Source organism: Dromaius novaehollandiae, chromosome 1, assembly GCF_036370855.1.
Source record: "Dromaius novaehollandiae isolate bDroNov1 chromosome 1, bDroNov1.hap1, whole genome shotgun sequence".
NCBI lineage: Eukaryota > Metazoa > Chordata > Aves > Casuariiformes > Dromaiidae > Dromaius > Dromaius novaehollandiae.
Window position 1 is genome coordinate 47,530,804 of NC_088098.1, and position 22,927 is coordinate 47,553,730.

At 48.2% G+C, this 22,927-nt stretch overlaps 1 protein-coding gene across 2 annotated transcripts in view; it reads right to left on the minus strand.

The window, feature by feature from the left end:
• Positions 1 to 22,128, minus strand: part of NTN4 (netrin 4) — a 51,209-nt gene extending 29,081 nt beyond the window's left edge. The window contains exons 1-2 of one of the 2 annotated variants that reach the window (XM_026123202.2): positions 21,923 to 22,128; positions 18,360 to 18,880 (exon numbers count right to left, since the gene is read on the minus strand). In XM_026123202.2, the coding sequence (XP_025978987.2) occupies positions 18,360 to 18,880; positions 21,923 to 22,103 (702 nt within the window). In that variant the 5' untranslated portion in view covers positions 22,104 to 22,128. Of the gene's footprint in view, positions 1 to 18,359; positions 18,881 to 21,012; positions 21,468 to 21,922 lie in introns of those variants that run through there. The other variant, XM_026123203.2, reaches the window with a different exon arrangement.
• Between the last annotated feature and the right edge of the window lie 799 nt (positions 22,129 to 22,927).

Genomic DNA, 22,927 nt, shown 5'->3' on the forward strand with positions numbered 1-22,927 from the left:
CAGGCATGAAGCCCAATCGATCGATGCCCATGGAAATTTCGCCGCTAACTGATATTAAAGGCAGCTGCTTTGCTGCCACCCGTGGTGCCTTGCTGCTGTGAGCAGCCGCAGCGAGAGGATGCACCTTCCTCTGGGCAATAGTACGGCAGGTAAATGTTTAGTAACCTGCCTCCTTCCCTCCCCCCCACCCCAAAGTGGGGGCATTTTTTTAACAAATAAAGCTCAGATTTCCAAATATTCGGCATATATCAGTCCCAGGCTGCTTCCTCGTGGAAAAGTGATGAGGTGTGGCAATCAGTGACAGCAAGCCGATAGGCTAAAACACCGAGATAAGAAAGAAAGAAAAGTTGGGGGCTTCTTAAGTTTAAACAAATACTTATCAGCCAGCCTTTATTTTAACTTCAGTTGGATGGAATAGGTAAATATTGGCTCAAATTGAAAACCGACAGCACTAGATAAAAATAACTAATTTTCTTTAAGAGGTTTATTTAAAACTTGTTGGCCTAGGTGCCTACAGTGTGAAACCACAAACAGCATATAATTCATTTAACTACCATTCACATGAAATGACATTTCTATGACACATGCATCAGTTACTGGTACATTTAATTTGTGGTCCACACTTTTTAAATAGTTAGAAGGTTCTTCACTGAAGAGTTTCTGAAGGCTTGATGGATTTATAATGTTATAACTGGGTGCCCGTGCTCGGGGTGCCGAGGGGGTCATGTTGCAGAGAGGAGCTGGGGGGCTCCAGGGGACCTGAGGGATGGGAAGAAAGCCTATCTTAATGAATCTCTTAATCGCTGGTGCCAGTTGCTCAGGCGTGGGAGGTGGGCATGCTGCTCCAGGGCCACTTCTCCGTGGCCCTGTGGCTATTCGGGAGCTAGTCTCCCAGGCTGCTCAAGCAAATCGCAGTCTCCCCTCTTTAAATCTGCTGTCACTGAAGGATGTGGTTGATCCCTTCCAGCCAATGAAGGCTTCCCTTTAATTTTACCAGGATTCATGTACGCTAGAGATAAAACAGCCCTGGCTCTCGGCGCTGCCCGCTCACCGGGCTGCCGGCGTTGCCTGCCGGCTGCTGTCTCTCCCAGCCCACAGCTGCTGGCAGAGCTCCTGGCCAGGACCTGGCTGTTTTCCAGAGCTGCCAAGTCCCAGCCAGAGGAAGTTTTGTCGAGGCCTGGAAGGAGATTTAGAGCTTTTTACATTGCTGAGCTGAATGGTGGCGGCGTGCTTTTGTGCGCCCTGTCAGCCTGCCAAGCGCGGCAGCGATCAGTGAGCTGGTGACAGCAGGGCTTGGACATCCTGGTGCCCGACATGGCGCATTCGCACGCACGTAATGGCACAGCAGCGGGCGCTGACAAGTGCAAGCTAAACAGCCGTGCGGGCGCTCCTGCGAGCTGTCCCCGGGCTGCTGCAGGCCTGTGCCAAGGCACCGCCGCGGTGCCGATGGCAGTGCCCAGAGCTATGTGAGCGTTTGGCTACTTTTCCCTAAAAGCTGTACAAAAGGGAGAAGGTAAGCTGGGAAAGGTGGGCAGAGGACAAGGCAGGTTGATGGTATGCCCTTGTGTAGACGTGCGGAGTCTGATGAGGGCTATGAATAAATAGTAATGCATTTCGAAAGGTCCTTTTTCTCTCTTCCAGGAACACACACAATCTTTTCTACTTTCCTAAAATTAAAAATAGCAAGCAGATATGAACAGAAACCCAAAAGAATCCAGACATCGGGTCCTCCACATCTCCCCAAGGCTTCTTACTTACCAAATTTAAATCAATGTAATTCTGATCACATTTACTCATTAGTGGCTTTGTGAATACAGGATGCTTTCAGATATGGAAAGAAAAATCCCTGGAAAACATCCAGATTTGAGACATTCATTTCCTTTTAGTGGAGATGATGGAAAATGCTAGGCTGAGAATTTACAGTAAAAAACTAGCACTTTGGATTCCTTGTGCTTACATAAATCGCCTCTCAGAGGAGTCTTTGTTCTTCCTGATCCAGATCACAGTGGTGAAATAAATAAATAAATGGGAACAACTTATACTAGATGCAGTTACAGACTTTCTTCTCATCCTTTTCAGTTACTCTTCTTTATTCATGCACATGCATCCCATGCGTGTGACTGATGTTTATAACTCCAGCAAAGACGGTCGCAGTGAGCACATCAGTGATCTTGAGTGCCTTTGCACTTGGAGAGTTAAATCTTGGCCATGTGGAATTGAGGGGGAGTTATGCTACTGGTTTCAATGGAGCTGGTATTCCAGCTCAATTCCTAAAATGTTACAAACATTTCTTTTTATGGCTACTTGAAAACAGTTGATGCTAAACATGATCCTTGCCTGTAATTCCCGGTGGACTACAAAGACTAGCTTCTCAGCAGCTTGTCGTGGCTGCCCCGCATCGCTTCAGTGACACACAGCTGTCCTGAACTCAACTTGGTGGGTCAGCAGCCCCAGCTTCAGAGCCCCTTTGTAATCTAGTAGTGCAGAATAACAGGAGTCGCCTGGTCCCAGCACTGCTAGTACAGTCAACACCTCCAGATAATAGTAGATCTATTTTAATAAAATACGAAACAGCCATTATAACAGGTAAGACATCGTACAAATAGCAGTTCTCTGCACTGTCCCAGTCAATTGAGCCGGAACCCTCAGAGGATGCATAGCAAGATCAAGAACACGTTTCCCAGCAGGATTTCCCTGTTAACCTTGGATGATTTATCCCATCCCACCTCAGGAATAATCCTAGCACATCAGTTGGGTCACACTGTCCTTATACACGAAGCAGCTGTTACAGATCTGCACCTCTACCCTACCCCAGGACCCATAACCCCACATATACAGATGCTCAAATGTCAGCTTTAGTACTTTTACCTCTCCTAGGACTAGGCCATGCCATTCTCCCATTGATAAGGTGGGCCCTGGGCTACAGCATCCTGTCTACGAATGAACCATGGTTTTGCACAGCAAATCTGATGATTGTGTTTCTATACCTACAGTCCTTCTGCTGGCAGCCTCTGACCACAGCAATGAGCCAGCCTTCTGAACCAAAATATTGTTTAATTTTAACTGCACAGAAGAAGCATTTAGGCAGGATTTGAGAAGAACTTACAGCCTATATACATGTTTATCTTGCCTATCTTGTGTATCTGACAATATGGCTTTTGCAACCTTTCTCCTGATTTTTGCAACCTTCCTCCTGTTGCCGGCAGGTGCCTGAGCAGCCAGAGTGGCTCCCTGGCAGCGGGTCTGTGCCCGAGGGAGCCAGCAGCCCTACAAGCCTCCTGCATCACCACCAGGTCCCTGTCCCTCTTCCCCAGGCTGGTTCAGCTGGCTCCACGAGAGGCTCGGACAGGCGCCTTGGAGCCAGTGCTTTTCAGTGGCCCTGGAACAGGCATCAAAACAACCGCTTAAGGTGAAGTGACTAATCCTGAGCCACTGCTTCCTCCTCCCGACAGCTCTTCAAAGTCCTCCCGGTTTAGCCCACTAAAGCGACACCGAAAACACGCATCCTCGGCTCAAGTGACAGAGGCGGAAACCTGCGGCCAGAGTCTTGGCTGACTCAGGCACATTTCAGCTTTTTGACTATTGAGTCAACTACTCCAGCAGACGTGAAGGGGGAAACAGATTCCCTCACACTTCTCCGATAAGTCTCTGTCTTAAGAGAGAGGAAGTCAATTACTCTTCATTGCAAAAAAGTCCTGGAGAAGTTCCTGCCCAAGGCTCCTACCAGAGAGAGCTATATTGTGGTTACACAAGGAAGATACATAGTTCAATGAGGTATAAGAGAACAGCCTTCTTGAGCATCCTTAAAACCTTCATTCAGCGAGCCTCACCAGATAGCATCTTGCAGCCTCTGCCTCTGTGTACTCATCATACAGATACTAGGTCAAAAACTAGCATTAAAATATTAGGAAGGTGATGTGGCTTCCCCTGGCAGTAAGCAGGTAGAAAAAGCTGAGAGGACTGGATCTTTATATTAGCAACTGTTTAGTGAATCCATTATTACACATTCTTGTTTTGTAGAACTAGAAAGTAATAAATTAAAAACCCACAACACTCCCGTGCTAGACATGCCAAAATGCATCCTATCAAAACCATATTTTCGTTCCCAGCATTGCCAACTCTGTTCTCAGTTCTGGTCTCCCTTCTCTGTTGCACCTGTGGCATTTCTGTGGAAATCAGGTAATCCTGCATACCTTTCTCTTCCGCATCGATGTTTCCTTTTACCATGCAAGAGACACATTCCTTCCACACCATGTGGAACTTTATTCTGTTGGTTCCTGTCTCCTATAAATGAGATGTTTGTATGAATCAGTGTCAATATGGGAGTGATTTAAAACTTGCACAAGGATTTTCTTCTTCGGAAAAGTCTATCTACATAGCCAAACACCTTGTGGTGGTGCTGGAGATAATTTTGTACCCACAAAAGATGTCCAAGAAACATAATGGTTTCAGAAAAAAAAAAAAAAAAAAAAAAAAAGGGAACATTGCTGCCGCCCCCGTGGGCTGGCTCTGCCCCACAGAGAGGGGCGCCCAGTGCCTGGTGCACCCACAGCCAGGCACCCCTGGGGTGGACACCGCTTGCTGCTGCTCTCCTGCCTCGCGGCAGTGAGCAGGAGAAGACCAAGTGCTACCCCCCCCCCCCCCCACCCTGTAGCACCCTGCGCACACTGAGGAATAAAAATACTCTGGTTTCCAGCCAGACTGCTCTGGCTGTCTGTGTTTTGGGCACATCATAACACAGACACCCTCTCATCAATTTTCACAGCATTTCCATTTCCGGGTGTGCACTCATGAGCAACTCTTGATCTGTTGATTACTTCACTTTTATTTTTTTTTGTCTTAGTGGTGCAAGCAGCCTTAGCTACTCACCCTTCCCCAGACATAAAAATGTAGCCCAGAATATAAATAACACAACGTCCATGAATGTGGCGCACTCAAGTAACCGCTTGCACCATAATGACCTTGATTTATAAATACATAAAAGTCCCTTTGCAAGAAGTGCCCTAGTATGTTTACACTCAAAAGGCAATAAAAGGACAGCTTTATATATATATCCACAGTGGGAAGGAAAATGCTAATGAACGATGCTGAGAATACAAGAAAATAGGCTCTGAGGTCAACGTTGCTTGAGGAAGTCAACAAAACCAATGAAAGATTTACCACTAGCAGAGCTTTCTAGAGGAGTCCTAGGTGCATCTCAGACTGCTGAGCTTCCACCAGCCAGAGTTGCGGGGGACCAAACCTTTTGTCAAGATACAAGTGACTGCAGTGATAAATAGGGTCCCTTGGGTTGCAAATACCCATGATGGCCATCCTTATTCTAGGAGACACAGGAGTCTTCTTCCTCACAGATCTTCAGAAATGCATACACCAGCAGAGCAGGGTGCGGAAACCCTGTGTGCGCACCCCTTCCCAGGGCCCTTGCACAGTGTTGGAGGTGCCAGGCTCAAACATCCGAATGGGAGAACGGCTGGAGCAGGTTCTCAACACTGAGCCTGGAAGGCATCAGAAAGACGGTTCGCAAAACAACAACAAAAATCAATAAAAAAGTGAATAAACGAAAGGAAGTGAATAAGCATATGCACACGGAAACAAGCCAACAAACAAGCAAAATGTCAGAAATAAAAGTAATAAACAAGTATGAAAAGCATAGCCACACTTTTGTTTGCTTGCAAATGAAAACCAAAATGGTAACACTGCATGAAATGGTCCATGGTTTCCTTCAAAAAGAGCACCAGACAAAAGAGAATGACAGACTCTGCTCTGTATCGTCCGACCAACATCCATGAAAATGCATCTATAAGCTCTCTATAACTGTGATCTATCTATAACAGGGACTCAGCTATTTGGCTCCTGGGCATTTGCTAAATTCAGTACTGCTTTGTTTGACTTTTGCAAGTGTTTTTATTCATTTTCATGTATTTTACAGGGACACGGAAATAACTCTAACAAGAAAAAAAGAATGCAAGGTTTGCTGTTTTCTCCAAATACAGAGTCAACTAAAAAATGAGAGACATGCATCAGCTTATAAGAGGGAATGTGACGTCTAGGTAAGTGTTTAACAGAAATGTTAAGGCTTGCATTAGGAGCCTGCAGTGTTTGTTGGTATGTGGGCACTAAATAAGTATAGCTAAATGGCCTGTATCATTAGGCTCTGTTGAATCTCCGTGTCACTGGAATCTATCTGGTTTATTTAGTACTTGTACAATACTTTGAAAATGTAGGCAGTAAAGCCCATGGTGGAGCTCTGCCAACACACTCGTCCCCTGAAAAATTTCCCTCGAGTCCTCGAGCCCTGCACCCAGTCGAGGCTACATGCCACTCGCGGCAAGCTGGGGGGCAGCTATGGCAAAGCAGGGCCAGAAGCCTTCTCCTCCCACACATCTGCTCATCTCCCTCATTTGCAGACACACATGGCTGCAAAGCATATCTCAGCTGAGTTTTCAGCTTAAGGTGAAATACTTTGTGCTATACCCTCTGCTGTTACCCCTCTGGCATCCCAGCTCACCTCATCCTCATCCTCAGCGGCTGTGTGCCAGCCTTCTGCAGGTTGTGCTCAAGACCTTTTCTTTTCTCACAGTTGGAGCTATCTCAGCAGATTCTCTTGATTTAAAAAAAGGGAGATAGTTTTGGGACCCTGCCTACCCACCAGGACTTTTTCTGCCGCGCATTTTACACCGCTCCTTGGAAGCAAGGCTGCTGCAGCAGGACTATTTCCCCTGCTGAGACCCTCTATGCTGCAGGTGAGCTTGGGGGCCACCTTGCTCTGAGCAGGGTTAAAATCGTGACTCCTGTTTTGTCATTCTCCCTACTAACGTCCCCACTCAGCAGAGCAGTGCAGTTAGCCCTCCGTGGCCGGGAGCCCCCTATGTACACGGCACAGCCACCCCTCCATGTCTGCCCTGCTCCCGGGCATGCAGCTAGCTGCCTTGGGATATGGCAAGCAGGCTTTGCCTTGGGGCTTCTGCCTGCCCCCAAAGTATGCCCAGGTAACTCACAGTAAGGATCCTGGGGTAAAGCAGAGGCTATTATGGGAAAACTCCGAAATTGCATCCAGAAGCAATTTGAGGACTCCGGATATTTTCCCAGAATTTCTGGTCCACAGACAGCCTGGGAGGACTCGTATGTCTGAGTGTGAGCACGTGGTCTGTGGGCTGCACGCGCAGGATGCTGTTCATGTCCTGCTCGGGTGAGCTTTCCACACGCGGCAAAATCCAGCACAGCAGGCGCTGCTGCCCGGGCCCGGGCCACATAGGGAGTGAACGCGCAGCAGACCCGTGGCAGAGCCTGCTGGCCGAGCTCCCTGGGTGTCCGTTGCCCGGCACACGTGGATGCGTTTCCGTCCAGGAAACCTGAGCAGAATACAACAGTGCTAGTTTTTGGGTTGGCTTTCTTGGTTCCTGCACTTCTTCCGTAGCTTAGCCTGGGCTCCCATGCTGTCCCTCTCCTCTCCCTGTCCCAAGCCCTGCCTGCCCACAGAAATGCAACAGGCACTGACTGATGCTGGAGCAGCGAGTGCTCAGCACCCCCACGGGACCCCGGTGCCCTGCCGACCACCTACGGTGCAGCTGCAGCCCTTTGGGGCGGCCGCCTCTTCCCTCCCACTGCGGCTCCCCTAGCAAAAGCAGACGTTCTTGCAGAGGAGTTACCCCAAAGTGGCGACTGCTTTCAACTTTGCTTTTCTTATTTGGAGAAGCTTAACAGGGAAATTTTATTGAGCCAATTAAGCTTTCTTTCTAAATAGATGTAAAAGTTAAAAGCAATCATTTGCCTTGCTGAGCATTATGGGAAGCTCACAGGGGGCAATTAGGCTGATTTGTAGAAATTGGTATTTTAAAAATAATAGTAATGATGCAACACGTGTGTGCCCACTGGGGTTTTCTATAATGTCAATCTGCCACAATGTCTGCTTTCAACTTCCATCCAAGAGACTGCATTAGGAGCAATAAACTCATCATCACCATGAAAGCCTGATTAGGCTTTTCTTTTCTTTTCTTTTCTTTTCTTTTCTTTTCTTTTCTTTTCTTTTCTTTTCTTTTCTTTTCTTTTCTTTTCTTTTCTTTTCTTTTCTTTTCTTTTTCACTTACAGAGGGAGTCAAACCTAAATTTAGCTGTTGGAAATTCAGTGCCAGCCAGGCACTCCCACTTCGAAGAGGGTGCCTCCACATATCCCTCTTGCACCCTCTTTCAATAAGGCTTGCATGCTGAGCCCCCACCTGCCCCTCTGTTAGTCCTCAGACGTGCAGAAGAGCCTCGGAGCTGAGGCTGCTCTCTGCTCATCTCCCTGTACCTTTCCATTAAAGAGTAATTAAGCCTAACACTCCACGACACACGAAGGAAGGTCTTGTTATACATGTGAGGATGGCAAACCTCAGTAACTGTGGCCACTTTGGCTTAGTGCCTGCAGTACATTTATCTCCAGAGCCGCAAAACTGAAATTTGCACCATGAGTGTAGTGGGATAAAGTACATGTGTGGGAATACACATATGACATCATCAGCTGTGCTTCTTACCAGCATCTTACCAACTTCTTACACCTCAACCAGTGCCTGTAAACTACTTGTATTTCAAGATTTGCTGTGCCATGCAGTCAAACTAAGTCTGCAGTAATAAATCATATTTGTCACATACAGGGAGCACCGACAGTCCTACCTGCACTGACATCTGTGGTGACCCTTTTTCACAGAGGGAAACCTCACGCACAGAATTTATAAGATGCAACTGGAATCGCATGGCACTGTCAGTAGCAGAGCTCCCCGTCTGCCATACCACTACACCTAGTGCTGATAATGACCAACGTATTTCCTGCCAAAATACGTCCTCTGGAAGATAGAGACAGAGATATTCTACAGACAGATTTTTATTGTCTCTCAATTTCAATACTGAAGGCTCAAATCCATGCCAGTATTTACTCTCCTGGTTAGTAGTTTTGGCACTTTATTTCCAGAGATTTTCTGTGCTATATGCAAGGTTAGTTGCAATGACCCTTGGCTGAAAAAAGACTCTATGGCAGATGCTGAAGATAATTGACACAGTGTGGGAAGTTCCTAAGCCTAAATGGGGCAGGTATCACCTACAAGCTCCTCTAATGCACTTCTTCATTTGTCTGCTTGTGAGATGAAGTAGACTCTAGGAAAGGGTCCCTCTTTTCCTCAGGGGACAGCCTGACCTGTATATGCACATTTGCAGTGTGTACTTCAGCATCATGCGGATGAAGTGAAACAGCAAGAGAAACTGGGAAACCTGACCTGTTACCGCAGAGAGTAACTTAGACTTAATGACTTAGACATAGTCTTAGAGAAAGCTCTAAGATCACTGTGAGCAAATGGAGCCTATCTTTCCAGCTGCAATATGAAGTGCTCTATCCATATGCTCAAGCAATGGCAATAGAAACCTGCTATATATGACCAACAGCCATCCACTGAGCTCACCAAGATGCTGCAGAAATGGTGCTGCTGTAGCCGTTATGGCTACTTAATATATTCTGACAAAGGATGCCATTTGGGCACATTTGGCTTGTGCCTACAGCCCTTCTGCTATCTTTTACAGCACATAGAACAAGGTAAATAACACCTTGTCTCACCATCCAAGAGTTACACAGTCTTACAAAGATTTAAAAAAGGAAATCCAGCTGTTTCAAATAACCAGCCTTTGTGGAAGCCTCGACAGGTTAATTTATACCAATACAACTTACATCTTCTGGGAAACTCGAGGCAAAGTTCTGCCCTTCTCCAAAGTAACAAACTGTAGGGGAAAAATTGTTACTCACGCGCAGAAGCCAGCAGGTGAGCGGCTGAGAGAGGCATGAGGAAAACACGGGCAAGGGCTTCAGGATCTCCCCAGAATCCCTGGCATCTCTGGCCAGAAGCAATCAGATGCGAGCCATCTTCTCAACTGCCTTTCAAGATCATGCTGTGCAATTTCATTAGATGAAAATGAAACACTGCTAGGTCATGCCTGTTTTCATTCAGATGATGATCACAGAAGTAATATTCTTATCACAAAAATATCTCTCCCGGGCAAACAACTCAAAGCATTTGGATTTCTTCACCTCCAATTAACAGTGCTGTTCCAAGGACTGGTAGTTTATTCCCACAGTGGCTTTATTTTGCCTAATCACTATTTTCTCTCATCACAGACAGACAGAAGCTCAGTTTGTTAGCTCACAAAACCCTTCAGATGAATAATGCCATTGGATATTCACTGTTAATGAAAAAAATCATTACAATGTTCTCATCTTCAGAATTTCTTCTTCAAAACCACTGTTTTCAAGGCTGCACTATCCTGCATAGGAAAATGAACCAGCACATTTCAGCTGACAATGCAAAGAAGTCCTGTGGCCTATCAGCAAGAAAGACGATGTTTAAATACTCTTCCCTCCAGCAATTCCCCTCCTTTCCCCATCCCCACAAAGATTTATGGGCTCAGCCACGGCCTGCCAGCAGTACCTGTTTTGTATAGGGATGATGAGGAAAACCTGGAGCTAAAGCCAAAGAGCCAGGCAGAGAACTGGACTTGCTTGTTTGTAGGCAATGCTGTGAGAAAAGCTGGCTCGCTCCCCAGAGCCACAGAATAACCCCCTAATAGCTCCTGAGCAGGGCACACCACCGCAAAAGCCTGCGAGGCAGCAGGCTAGTGTTTCGGCAAGAGTGCCTGCAGGAGCCCTGGAGCATCAGGGGGATTTCTTTCAGCCGAAGAGTAACTCATTTTGAAGAACATTTTGCAACTGCTCTTGTCTATGATGAAAGGGCTTTGTGGCTACGCGTCTGGCTGCTTACTGCTACAGTGGAAACCATTCACTTGCCACGCGCTACACTTAATTTTAGGAAAATGAACATCTGTCTGACTTACATGCAAATATGCACAGTGAAAGAGGCCATGAGAAACAGCACCCTCACCTCACCTTTCAGCTTACTGCTATAGATTTCAAGCCATGGCATACAGCTGTGGTAATTTTGTTTTGGACATTAATGCCTTTTCTTCCTGGAAATGTGGCCCAGGGGGAATTTGAGGATTTTCCATTTGCCTAGCAGTTTGGATGTCAACGACTGGAAATCTCATGCAAATAGCCATTGTGCATGCATAGATTAAGTCCACAGAGCATGAAGTTTTGATCCAAAACTTCTGAGGTGCGTCAGACTCGCTGTGTTTCCCATGTATACGTTTGTATCCAGAGAAATATGGCAGCCCTACTTTACAGCCAGCAAACGGGGAGCTGAATAAGCGTGCCAGTCTTCCCTTCATGCCAGAAAGGAACAGTGAAACGAAGCAGTGGGGTGCAGTGCTGGAAGAGAGGCTCTGGCTTCACCACTAAAATCCCGCGGCGCTTTTCTCAGGGGAAGCAATAGTCCTGCTAACAAGGCCAGATGCCAAATTAGAGAATTAATTTCTGCCTACCCAAATTCCTCTTGTTTCATCTGGGCACAGTGCTCTTCACTTCCTACATAAGAACATAAGCTTGGAAAGGATCTCTCGGAGTCGTGGAACCCATTCCTTCCTATTGTAGGCGGCCTACAATATATCCCCTTTCATAGACTGGTCAAGCTCCCTTTTAGGAATAATTTGTCTTGGCCATAGTTGCAGGCTGATCCAGCAGCTCCGATCTGCAGTAGTTAGAAACTTGCTGTTCTAAACAGGGGCTGTCAATATGTGTTATTAAGCATTGGCCATGCTCCATCCCAGAGGTGGCTGCACTTCAGTAGTTGGCCAAATGGAGGACCAAATTCCAAGTGCCATAAACAGCAGGAAAGGCAGGCAGAAAAGGAGACGATGAGACCTTTTTGTTGGCTAGTTGCAAAAGGGTAATTGTGTGGAGGATTACTTTACCCGGGGGGGGGGGGGGGGGGGGGTTAAGGAAGCATCTTATGCATGCCTTGGTCCTTCAGAGATGCTGAGTGCCCGGGAAGCCAAGCAAAGGGACATGTCAGTGCTCCGGGACTGTGGGTGGGGGGACAGAGGGGCTTGCCACAACCTGGCCCAAAGTGCTCGTCTGGCAGCATCACCCTTGCTACTCCACATACAGAAAACCTAAGAGTAAGGCAGGTGTCTGTGCCCAGAAAACAGCATTCCTGTTGTTCAGCCCTGGTGGTGCCCGCACTCTGAAGAGAAGGTACCTTTCATGGCAATATTCCCCAGACACCAAAGCTCCACCTCTGCAGGTGCCCAGAACTGCCCTTGTCTTGTGTCCTCTCAGGCACAGTGGTGACCCAGAGTCCCCTCTCGCTGCTGTGCCTGCAGAGCAGTCGCAGGCACCGAATGCCATGCCATGCTGGCTGACATGCACCCATCCCACTCAGCCCTTATGATACTGCTCCAGGGACCCCTCACTTACCAGGTGTCACAGCCCTTGATTTTTAGTTTCCTACATCATTTCATCAACTCCAGCCTTAGTCTGCTTACATCATCCCATTAACTATTCCATTAGAAATCATCATTCTTGTTCTTTTGCTTAGGAAATAGGGGACCCCATATTTCGCTAAATTCACTGAGATACGCAAAGAGTTGTGCCGTGTCCTTACACGTCCTGCACACTGCTAATACCAGCAACCAGCAAGATCTGACTTTCCTTGTGGCTAGTTTGGGCTTTTAATTTCTCTTTGTCCAGATACCAATGGCACAGAACCATTAACTAAACAGTTTGTAGCCCTCTAATGGTCTGAAATCTAAGTCTGTTTTGAGGGTGTTCTTTCGTATCTGCACAGTTTCTTTGTGGAGTGTCAAGTGACTGAGCTCAAGTCTCCCATGCCCAAGAGATCCTTGGAGCTCCAAGCAATGGAGATTCAGCTTCAGTTAAGGGCATGAAAGAGGTAGCAGATAAGTTTAAAGCCAAACTTACTTAGGCCTAAAAGATGGGCAAAAGTTTCTAGGCTGCAGCACAGTGTTTCTGTAATGCAGAATTAGGGCCCTCAAAATAAAAACCCTTGGTACCTTTAACTCCCATTTGTGTTAGCGAGTGTTTAAATTGCTCTGTCTATTAGGGCCAAAATCCTGATTGGCAGGACACAATTTACTTTTGCGCTACAGAGTTGTTTTCAGGTAAAACCTGTAAGACTAGTGTGCAAATCCTTAAGGAACGGAGGCAGGCTGCACGCAGTAACAGTACAAGGCAGAACATTTGCAGGTTCTTCTGCTACAGGAGACACATGAGATCAATAAAATGCTCAGTAAAACACACACACACACCCCACAGTAAAACAGCAGCATGTGATTTTTCAAAAGTTGGAAGCATGTTAGAATTTGTTGCTGGAATATTGTCAAGCTGCAAATATGTTTCTCCTGTTAATAGAAGATAGCAACAATGATTGAAGTCTCAGAGTGATTTATTAGCAGTATTCTGAATTGATGAACACTCAAACAAGTTACTAATTTACTAAAATCTTGTCAAGGGGACTCTGCCTCAGTAAGTTCTTTTATCGTGGAGCTTGTCTAAATGGGGACACTCAGGCGAGCTAATCTGAATTGACCACAGATGGGAACTTAAAGTGAATGAGATAATTGCATTGCAGAGTGGACAGTCACTCTCACTCACAGCTAAAGAATTAACATCTGCTCAGGATCCTGTGTAGATGAGCCCTTAACAGTGACATCTAGTCAAAGATAATTTTAAGATTAGCCCGTAAAGGAAGAAATATTAATATGATCCAAAATATGGGAGGGAAGATAGCCTTTTATGCATACTAATAAAAATGGCATTCTTGTCTGAGCACGAAGCTGAAAGAGTTTATTTCTGCATCTTGTTTACTTAGATCGGATTATGTTTGGCTGGTGAATCCAGTTCTGATTTTCCTCGCAGTAATGTGGCTCAGGGGTAACACCCTGGAAAACAATGAAATTATTCTGGATTTGTAGCACACTCATATGACACAGGCTAAAACTTGGCCTTAGCCTTTCTTTTAAAACACTGATAATATAAGGCCAGCGTTTAGAGGTTTCTGTCTAGGCTAAACAAACTGTTGTTGTGAAACAATTAATTCACTAAATTAAGCATAAGGAAAGTCTTCAGCGACCCCTTTGCACGCAGTTGATCCTAAAACGCTCCCTGACAGGGAAGAAATGTATTCTCCCCTTCACAGTGTTGCAAGCCTGATCCCTCCCATTGGCAGATCTTCGAAGTTTGCTGGACACCTGATCGGTTGTACCGGCATTTCCTCTTCCTTCCTGCTTCTCCCTTGCCCACTCTGAAGAGCCCTATGGCAGGGGACAGTCTGACCCTAGACATTTAACAGTGGGAGCTTCCGAAAGCAGTGCCAGACTAGAGGTGGGTTTCTGAATAGGACACAGTGAGTCTCTGGGGCATGTGCTTAATTCCTTCAACAAAGCCTTTAAGACTAAAACTAGAGCATTAGCATATTATTCTTGAAAGCCAGTACATGGCTGGGACTAGAATCTCCCTTTGGCCCCTTATGTTATAATTCATGGTAATTTTACACAAAAAATAAATCCCAAACTATTCCTTCCAGTGGTCATGTTTCATGTTTCTGTCATATCTCTTGTGACATATGCTTTCACACACATTTTGAGCACTAGCCATACATTGATTAATCAGGTACATGCTGCTGCCCATCATTAAAAACAAATCCCTGCTTCCACATTGTTATTGGATGAACATGAACACTGGATGAACATCATGTTAAGCAGCAGGCATTCCTCTCCTCCCACATTGTACTTGTAGGATTTGATCTTCCCCCAGGCTACTTTGATGTAAAACAGGAATAACTTCACCATAAAGCAAGAGGAGGAGAAGATACCAATTCTGTGCTACGCAGCCTTCAACATCCTTGCTCTTCATGGTGGACAGCTACTGAAGAAATTCTCTCTGGATTTTCCTTTTCCTTCCCAACCTCACTATTAGGCTGTTAATCCTCCAGCTCACACTTGCTTCAGGGTGGATGACTCAAATGCATCCAAAGAGGATAACTAGGCCCAGAGGTGCTGCAACATCTGGGAAAGGCAGTGAGGAAGGGTAGAGACCTACGACGTCCATATAGAGACCCTGTGTCGCTAAAGCAAGGGGCTGAGACCAGGAAAGATGAACGCTAGCCAAGACGTAGCCCCCTTTTCTTAGGTGGTAGATCCCATACAGATCACTTTGTCAGCATTCTCTAGCTCAGCTGCCAGTGCCGGCACCAGAAAGGAAAACACGGAGCTGGCCTATTAAAGAAAAAAGATGAAAAGCAGTTCCTGGAGCTAATTTGACATCTCTTGTTTCTCCATGAACACTGAGCTCTGGGTCTTTAAAATGAACCTAGAGGCTTGACATCTTGCTTTTTGCGGTATCATAAATCTCTTCAAAATCAACATTGTGGCAAAGTTGTAACGAGGGAGGGTTTTTGTCATAAGAATTAGACTAGGCATCTACGGAATGACTCATTATAATAAGGGCAAAAGAAATGCAAAGAGAACAGTTTTTCTTTTCTTAAAAAATCAACCAATAAAAAGTGAAGCGGAGGCTCATTTGATCCAAATTAACACATACTACTTGTTAAAAAGAGGCCGCAGACCCCTGTGCACTAAGAGCTTCTGCACGCTGCTGCCTTTGATCGGGGCTTGCTGCCAACCCTAATGTGCAGCAGAAACACGGGCCGATGGGCACTGCCTGCCCTTTGCAGACAGGGAAAACAAGGAACCGGCAGCCCAAGTACTCACAGCTCCCATCTGGGCCCTGGTGCTGTTAGGGGTGAGCAGCCACCTCCTGAGGCCTCCCCTGAGCTTCATCTGTGGTCCCAGGTGCTCATGGCCCAATTGCCAGCAGTGCGCAGAGACCCGCCGTTCAAAACCCCGCGAGCCCTGACTCTGTGCCTGGAAATGCCCATGTGGTGTTGAAATGTTTGAAGTGGGAGAAAGTGGTATATAGATGGCATGATACACAGTTGGAAGCACAGGTTGTACTTGTTACATCATAGAAAAAAAAACTTTAAAAAATTAAAAAAGAAATCCAGTAGCACTTGCAGAATTTATGTTAGCCTTAAAGAAAACTGGGGCAACTGAGCTGCAATTAAATAATACCCTTCAGACTCGGATGCTTTGAGATGACTGCATATTTGAAACCACTGTTTCAAGTAAAATTACTGTTTCCATATGTCTGAAATTAGGTGCTACCAGAAGTGGGAGTAAAGCACTGCATAACTCCAAACAGAACACAAAACACTGATGTTTCTTTAGGTGAGATGCATGTTGCTATTGGCAGTTACAAGTAATTGCTGGAATGTAGCACACTGTAATAAATTAAATGTGATATTTGCTAAGCATGCATGCTTGCCATCTGGTCACCGGAAAGCTGCTGTTATTACTTTGCAGGTAAATACAAGTGGTGTTTAAGTGTAGGGAACCGAAGTGTGCCATATACATAAAATCTTATAAGCTCCAGCCCCTTGTACTTGACATTTGTTTAAAGCCTGGGATAATTAAATGATCTTGACTTTTATGGCTTCTTTGCAATAACACAAACTAAAGTGAAGCCAAAAGAAGGGATCCTGCAGTAGCAAGCTCTGTGAATAGCCTATTTTGCAGCACACTACTGCAGATGCAATACCAAACTCCTTTCCTTCTTGAAATAAACACGGGTTTCTACATAAAAGAATCTCAGTCCCACTGGTCCCACCCATAGCACCAATCCGCATATGAGCTGGCCCAAGGACATTATTTGCACAGGTCCTCGCCAGACACAGCCCTCATCTTGGTCTGTGCAAACTTTGCAGGGGTGATTGGAGTGAAAACTGCATCGGGGCGTTAACTATATGGGACCTAACAGAAAAAAGACAGGTAACTGCCGTGACTTACACTCTGGATTCTCATCTTTAAGAATGATCCCTGGGAAAGCTGAAACAGGAGTGTGCAGGTTGGAGTACCCCAAACGTATCCTGCTCATTGGCCCCAGCAGGTCAAAAGAAAAAAGCGGGGGGAGCAATTCTCCGATGCCAATAGCTACAAATTTCAGTTCCTGCACTGAATCGTAGATTGGTGTAGCCTTATGGTTTAGATGGTGGGAGATACGGGATGGTGGAAATGCTGAGGGTCTTGGAAAATTCCCGGTGGGGCATGTCCTTTAGTCCTTTCTGTAGAACCCACTTTTTAGCGGCACCTGATTTCACCGTGAAGGAAAGTTTAGTCTGCTTTTCTGGGTCATGAGAGGACAGAGAGTGGAGAAGAGGAGAAGATACTACTTTCTCTTGCCAACTACCTCACTTAAACCCTTCACTGGGCTAATGAAATAACAATCCTGGACCTGCCTGACAGCTCTGGAGATCTCTGTTTGAGCCAACAGGGGCACAGGTCAGCTTCTCCAAGAGCAGGACGTCGGCTGCCTCCCCGTGACTCTTCCCCCAAGAGGTGCAATCCGGTAGACAGATATTTCTGCAGCGAGTGGCTTCCTAACTAAATCACGGATAAGGGTGACTCCAAATGACAGGCTGAGGGTGGGAAGCCACAAAGAGGTTTCAACAGGTGATTTTCCTGGGACATGAATACCGGTCTCCAAGAACAGGACCTTCATCTCAAAGCAAGCAATCAGCAGGGACTAAAAGTATAGAGCTGACCTCCTAATTCACCATTTAAACGTGCCCATTTCTCTGCATTACATCCGAGGAGAACTTTAAGTTTGATTTAACTTTCAGCTGAAGTTCACTAAATGAAGCCACTAGAGGGAGCAGCCTTTAAAATCCAGAGCCGGTCACTGGAGATGCCTCACCACGAGTGGGGACGCTTCAGTCCAGAGAGCAACCTTAGGGCCACGGCTCCTGGGAGAGGGTCTCCTGCACTGGGGGCAGCCCGGTTTAGACAGAAAAGGAAAGAGTACTAGCTGTAAGATCTCCACATACATAACTTATTTCCTGCTGTTTCTGATATTGAAAATAATCTGATTTTTCATATAGACTTTCCCTCTCAGCAAGTGTAATTGCCCGTCATTTTCCATGCTGTTTTCATGCAAGAGTAAGTGTAAACAGAAAAAAAAAAAAGAAAGAAGCGTAAGGTTCCTTAATTATCAGGTTAATCTGGTTTATGCAGAACTAGGTATCAGTCTAGCCAATAGCTTTTTTGCCTGGTTACACTCTAACTTCTTGGTGATGGTCATCTTTATTTAAAGAGAATTTGGAGACCTATAATTTTAAAATAGTTACATTTTTGCTCAGCCTGATATGGACTTGTATTACCACAAAAACACATGATTACAACAACTGGAAAGGACAGTCAAGAGCAACGTGCTCTCTGGCCTTCCTGAGGACTCAGCATCACCTGTGCCTCTAGCAGCTGTGTTATTTCTCCATCCCCCAAACTCCCTGCTGTTTGTATGGGCTTTCCACCAGCTGATGGGAGATTCTGGAGAAGAGCATGGGATTACGAGCTCAGAGAAGCAGACTTACCTCTCCTCCAGTACAGGGGAAGGGACCCGAGTATCTAGAAGTGCAGGTGGCTCCTTTCTGCGTCACGTCGTCCTCCAGCCCGAAGGTGGTGGAGCAGTTAGCGGCGAAGTACTTGTAGGGCCTCCAGGTCTTCCCGAAGTCCTGCGAGCGCTCCAGCACCATGGCGGCAGGTCGCGGCGACTTAAACACCAGGATTAAGTGGGTGAAGTAGAAGGCGGCCTCCAAGTCGAGCTGGATGGTCTCCCGGGGGGCGTTTTGGGCTGACTGCCACCAGGTGCGGGGCCGGCGGAAAGGAGAGTCGGCCATGGCGGCGGGAGGGTGGGCCAGGGCCGCCCGGGCCCCGCTGCAGCGGCCGCAGGCCGGCGGCTCGCAGCTGTGGTCGGCCGCCTCGGCGTAGGCGCAGTAGGGCTCGGGGGCGCCGGTGCCGCACGCCGTGTCGGTCCGCAGCGCCCGCCCGTGCGCCAGGTTGCCCAGCCGGGGGTTGCAGGCCTTCTCGCAGCGGGTGCCCCCGCCGCTCGCACCTGCAAGGGAGGTCAAGCAGAGTTGGGGGCGATTTCTGGGGCCGTCCCACACCGCTCATCACCACCCCGCCACATCGGGGAATCTCTCTTTCTCATCCTCGCCTGTTTTCCCAGCCCTCCCTCTTCCTACCCCAAATCTAGCTGCAGCGGAGGTCAGGATTTAGTCGAAGTACCACTCCATTTTTTGGAAACTCGTCACTGACGTGTGTAAAAGAGGGGGGAAAAAAAAGAAAAAAAAATCCTTGGTTGAAACGGTGCCAGTCTCTGTGGTTTCTCTTCCAGTTTTTTGGAAGCCTTGCTGGTTTAAAAATCACATCTGATTTGTCAAAGAAAAATAAAATCGCTATGGGGCTCAGGGTGAAGCTATCTGCAGAGTAACTAACCCTCATGATTCAGGAGCATCTGATTAGGGGCTCTCCGCCTCTTTATTAATGAATGTAGCTGTAGCTCGAGACTGCATTTATGAACCATAACCATTTAACACAAAAAAAGGCGCTGATGACTTGGATGCCGGCAGGCCAAAACATCTGAGGTGCATAATGCCGTCTTTATCACTGGGCCAGGCAGACATAGTCAGCTTTGTGCACCAATTATTATGGCTTCTTCTTGGCATTTTTCTTATGCTCAAAGGTCGTTTCAGTTTAGCATCCAATAAATGCTTTATTGGGGCTTTATTCATCTTTTGTCTACAGTGTCATAGTTGCAATTAAGTGATATTACGCACTAGCAGAGACTTAGCCTTCCCCATCTGACAGATTTCCCTGCTCCTCCTGCTTCTTAAGGAAAAACACACTGGAAACAACACGTTTCTACCACCAATGATCTCTACAGGTTTTCTATACAGATTATTCAGAACAGATGTGGACTGCTGCTTGTTATGCCCCCATTAGAAAGCACTTCTAAACCCAGGCTCTGGATTTCATTGGGTAAACAATCTAGGGAAGTTTTTAGTGAACAAAAATACTCAGTGAAATTAGTTTCCTATGGGTAGAAAAACATGATCGGTAGAAGTGTATTCGAGATGATCTGCATCAACTGTGCAGAATGCTTTCACTCTACAAAAGTAAACAAATATAACTGTAAAGTTTATATAATATCACTTTTATCTCCTGAAGATCCTTTCCAAAGCATTGTATAAACATTAACTAACCTACACAGCTCTCCTGAGGGATAGGTAAGTAAGTACTATTATCATATTATCAGTTAGGCTTGCCACAAGTTGGCCTAATTTATGTATTTGGCTGCTTTCCTGGATTCTTTGGCTACATGTAACACGGTGCAGTTAGCCACTAAACAAATAGGTGAACATTTACTGTGCTTCCCTCACTCACTGAATTGTAACACGTTTGGGAAGAGGTAAATAAATACAGCAGGGCTCAGCCAGGGCCCTGAGATAGCTCAAGATTATTATTTATGCTTGTGGCACCCTTTGCTTTTCACCCGCTGCAGATTATTGCCCAAGGGGAGGCAGCAGTTAGGCCCATGGTCAGCAGGGGTTTTCCCTGGGACGGCAGTGGTGCCAGGCTCATGGCTGGTGTCCCCAGTGGCCAGACCCTCGGGGGCTCTGCCGCAAGGCTCACAGCCCTGCCAGGAGGTGCTGGCTACCAAAGTGCCATCCACATCCCTGGGAGCTGAGGGTATTCAACTGCCCCAGCAGCATCCAGCTCCGGATACCACCCAGCCTCAGCCATGCATGCCCACTGATGGCAGCCGTCTTCAGGCCAGATTTTGGGCTGGCATCAGTAAGAGCTGGAGAAGGCTGCGGGCACACAGACCCCCACGTCCCAACCCAGTGCTGGGAAGGGGAGGGAGGAAAACCCCTGTGTTTCCGCTTGAATTAGATAGGGCAGGATGATGGATGCAGAGTGATGCAGGTTATGGAAGGTGACAGCTTTCTCGTGTACTGCTGTGTGCCACAGGAATTCAGTAAAAGGACAGCTCAGAGCACAAGGATTTCCACATGGTGAGCCGCAAGCTCATGACTGCTCTCCCACAGTCCCAGAAAAGGTGCTTTTGCCTACTTGCACCTAATGACTACGCCTAAGTAAGTGCTCCCATTCAATATACTGCACATGCCACTGAACGGGACCTTCAGTAATGAGCAAGAGCATGCAGTGAATACCATGACTCACCTGTAAAACATCCATGGAAAATCATATGCTTCCTGCTTAAGCATTTTTGTAACACTTGCCTTGTGATGTTTCATTTGTATCTTGCGCCCGATTATGTGTTTGTTTCCCATCTGGCTTTTTATTTTTCTTCTTTTTACAGAAGAAAATGGGCACTCGGCTTGCGAGCGGCCGCGGAGGCGTTATGCAAACTGTTTATGCCCGATCTGTCTGCGGTGCTGCGGGACCCCGCTGCGGGGAGACCGGAGCGCGAAGCGTTTATCCTGCGCTGCCTTTTAACGGCGGCGGGAAGCGGCTTCGAGAAACCCTGCCCGGCTTGTGCACCGCTTCGCACACCGCGCCGGCGAGGGCCGCGGCCAGGAGCTGCAGGAGAAAAAGCGCTGTGCGGAGCCCGGAGCGGCCGCCGCTGCCGGACCCGCTCCCCCCGCGCACGGCGCCGCGGCACCGCGCGGAGCCCCCGGCGGAGCCGCGGCCGGGCGCCCCGCTCCGGCCGCTTCGCCCTCGCCTCCTGCCGCCCCGGCTGCCCCTCGCTGCGCCCCCCGGCCCCCGCCCCCGCTCCGGCTTTGTCTGCTCCGAGGGGGCACCCGCCTGCGAGCACGGCCCCGGCCGCTGCAAAAGCCCCCGGCCCTTGCAAATGCACACATGCACGTGTGTGTGTATATATACATATATACACCCCCCCACCCCCACACACGCACATATATATGTGAATATATATGTATTTATATGTACACATCTATGTGCACACATCCGTGATACGCATCTATCAGACCGGTGCCTCCGCACGTCCGCGCACACATATGTCTGTCCATACATATATACACAGACAGATACGTGCGCCCAGATGTCGCCGCGTGTACCTCGTACGCCGGCCGCGGACGGAAAACGCGAGCGCCGGACGGTCGCGACCCACCTGCGGCGGCGGCGCAGCCCAGCAGCAGCGGCAGCCACATCCCGCCGAGCCCCATGGCCGAGCCCCCGGCCGCCGCGCATGGAGCCGCCGCTGCGCGCCCCGCCGCCCGCCCGCCCGCCCCGCGCAGCTCCGCGCAGCGCCCCGCCGCCCGCCCCGCGCCGCGCCCGGCCCCGCGCGGCATCAGCGCCCCGCGCGGCGCCGCGCGGCAGGGCGCGCACCCCCCCGCCGCCGCGCAGCGCCGCGCCGCCGCCCGCCCCCGCGCAGCGCCGCGCCCCGCCTCCCCCCGGCCCTCCCCGCCGCGGCGCGGCGCCTCCCGCGGGCTCGGGCCCCGCGGCGGGGCTCGGGGCTTCGCCCCCCCCCCGCTCCTGGTCTCCCGGCCCGGTCCAGCGCCGGGCAGGCGACCTCGCAGCACCCTTCCCGGCGCGGAAGATAGGAGGGCGTTTCCGAAGCGGGGGACGCCTGCGGAGCAGCCTGGCCGGGGCCCGGCTCCCGTGCCAGCTCCTGCATCTAGTCATGCTGTGGCGCACAAGCAGAATGGAAGTTAACCTTTGAAACGTATGTTCCCTGCGGTCTAGCCCAGTTTTAACAGAGCGCCTTAACTAGCGGCTCACTAAAAACAGCTAGTTCAACTCTGAAGACGTTTCTTGTTTCACGGGCTGCTTTCTAGTGACTGTGAAAGACCGAGCAATAGGGCCGGGTGGACGTCGAGGCTTTTCCCTTCCTTCCCCAGACGTCAGTCAGTGGTTTAGTTCACACATTTTGGGGCCAGAAATCACCGTACAGCCTGATGTGGGAATAGCACTGGCCGTGACGCCTCAGCAGTTTCTGCAGCAGGGCTGTGAAGAGGAAAATGCCCAGCTCTGGCCAGTTTCCACCCCAGACCATCCCCTTTCTAGGTCTCAGCACAGGGACGTTAGGAGGGAGGAGAGCTTCTGCGCAGTCCCTTTTTTTACTTATCTGAATCTAACCTGGGAGGTGAGCGTGCTGCAAGTGTTGTGAAATTTT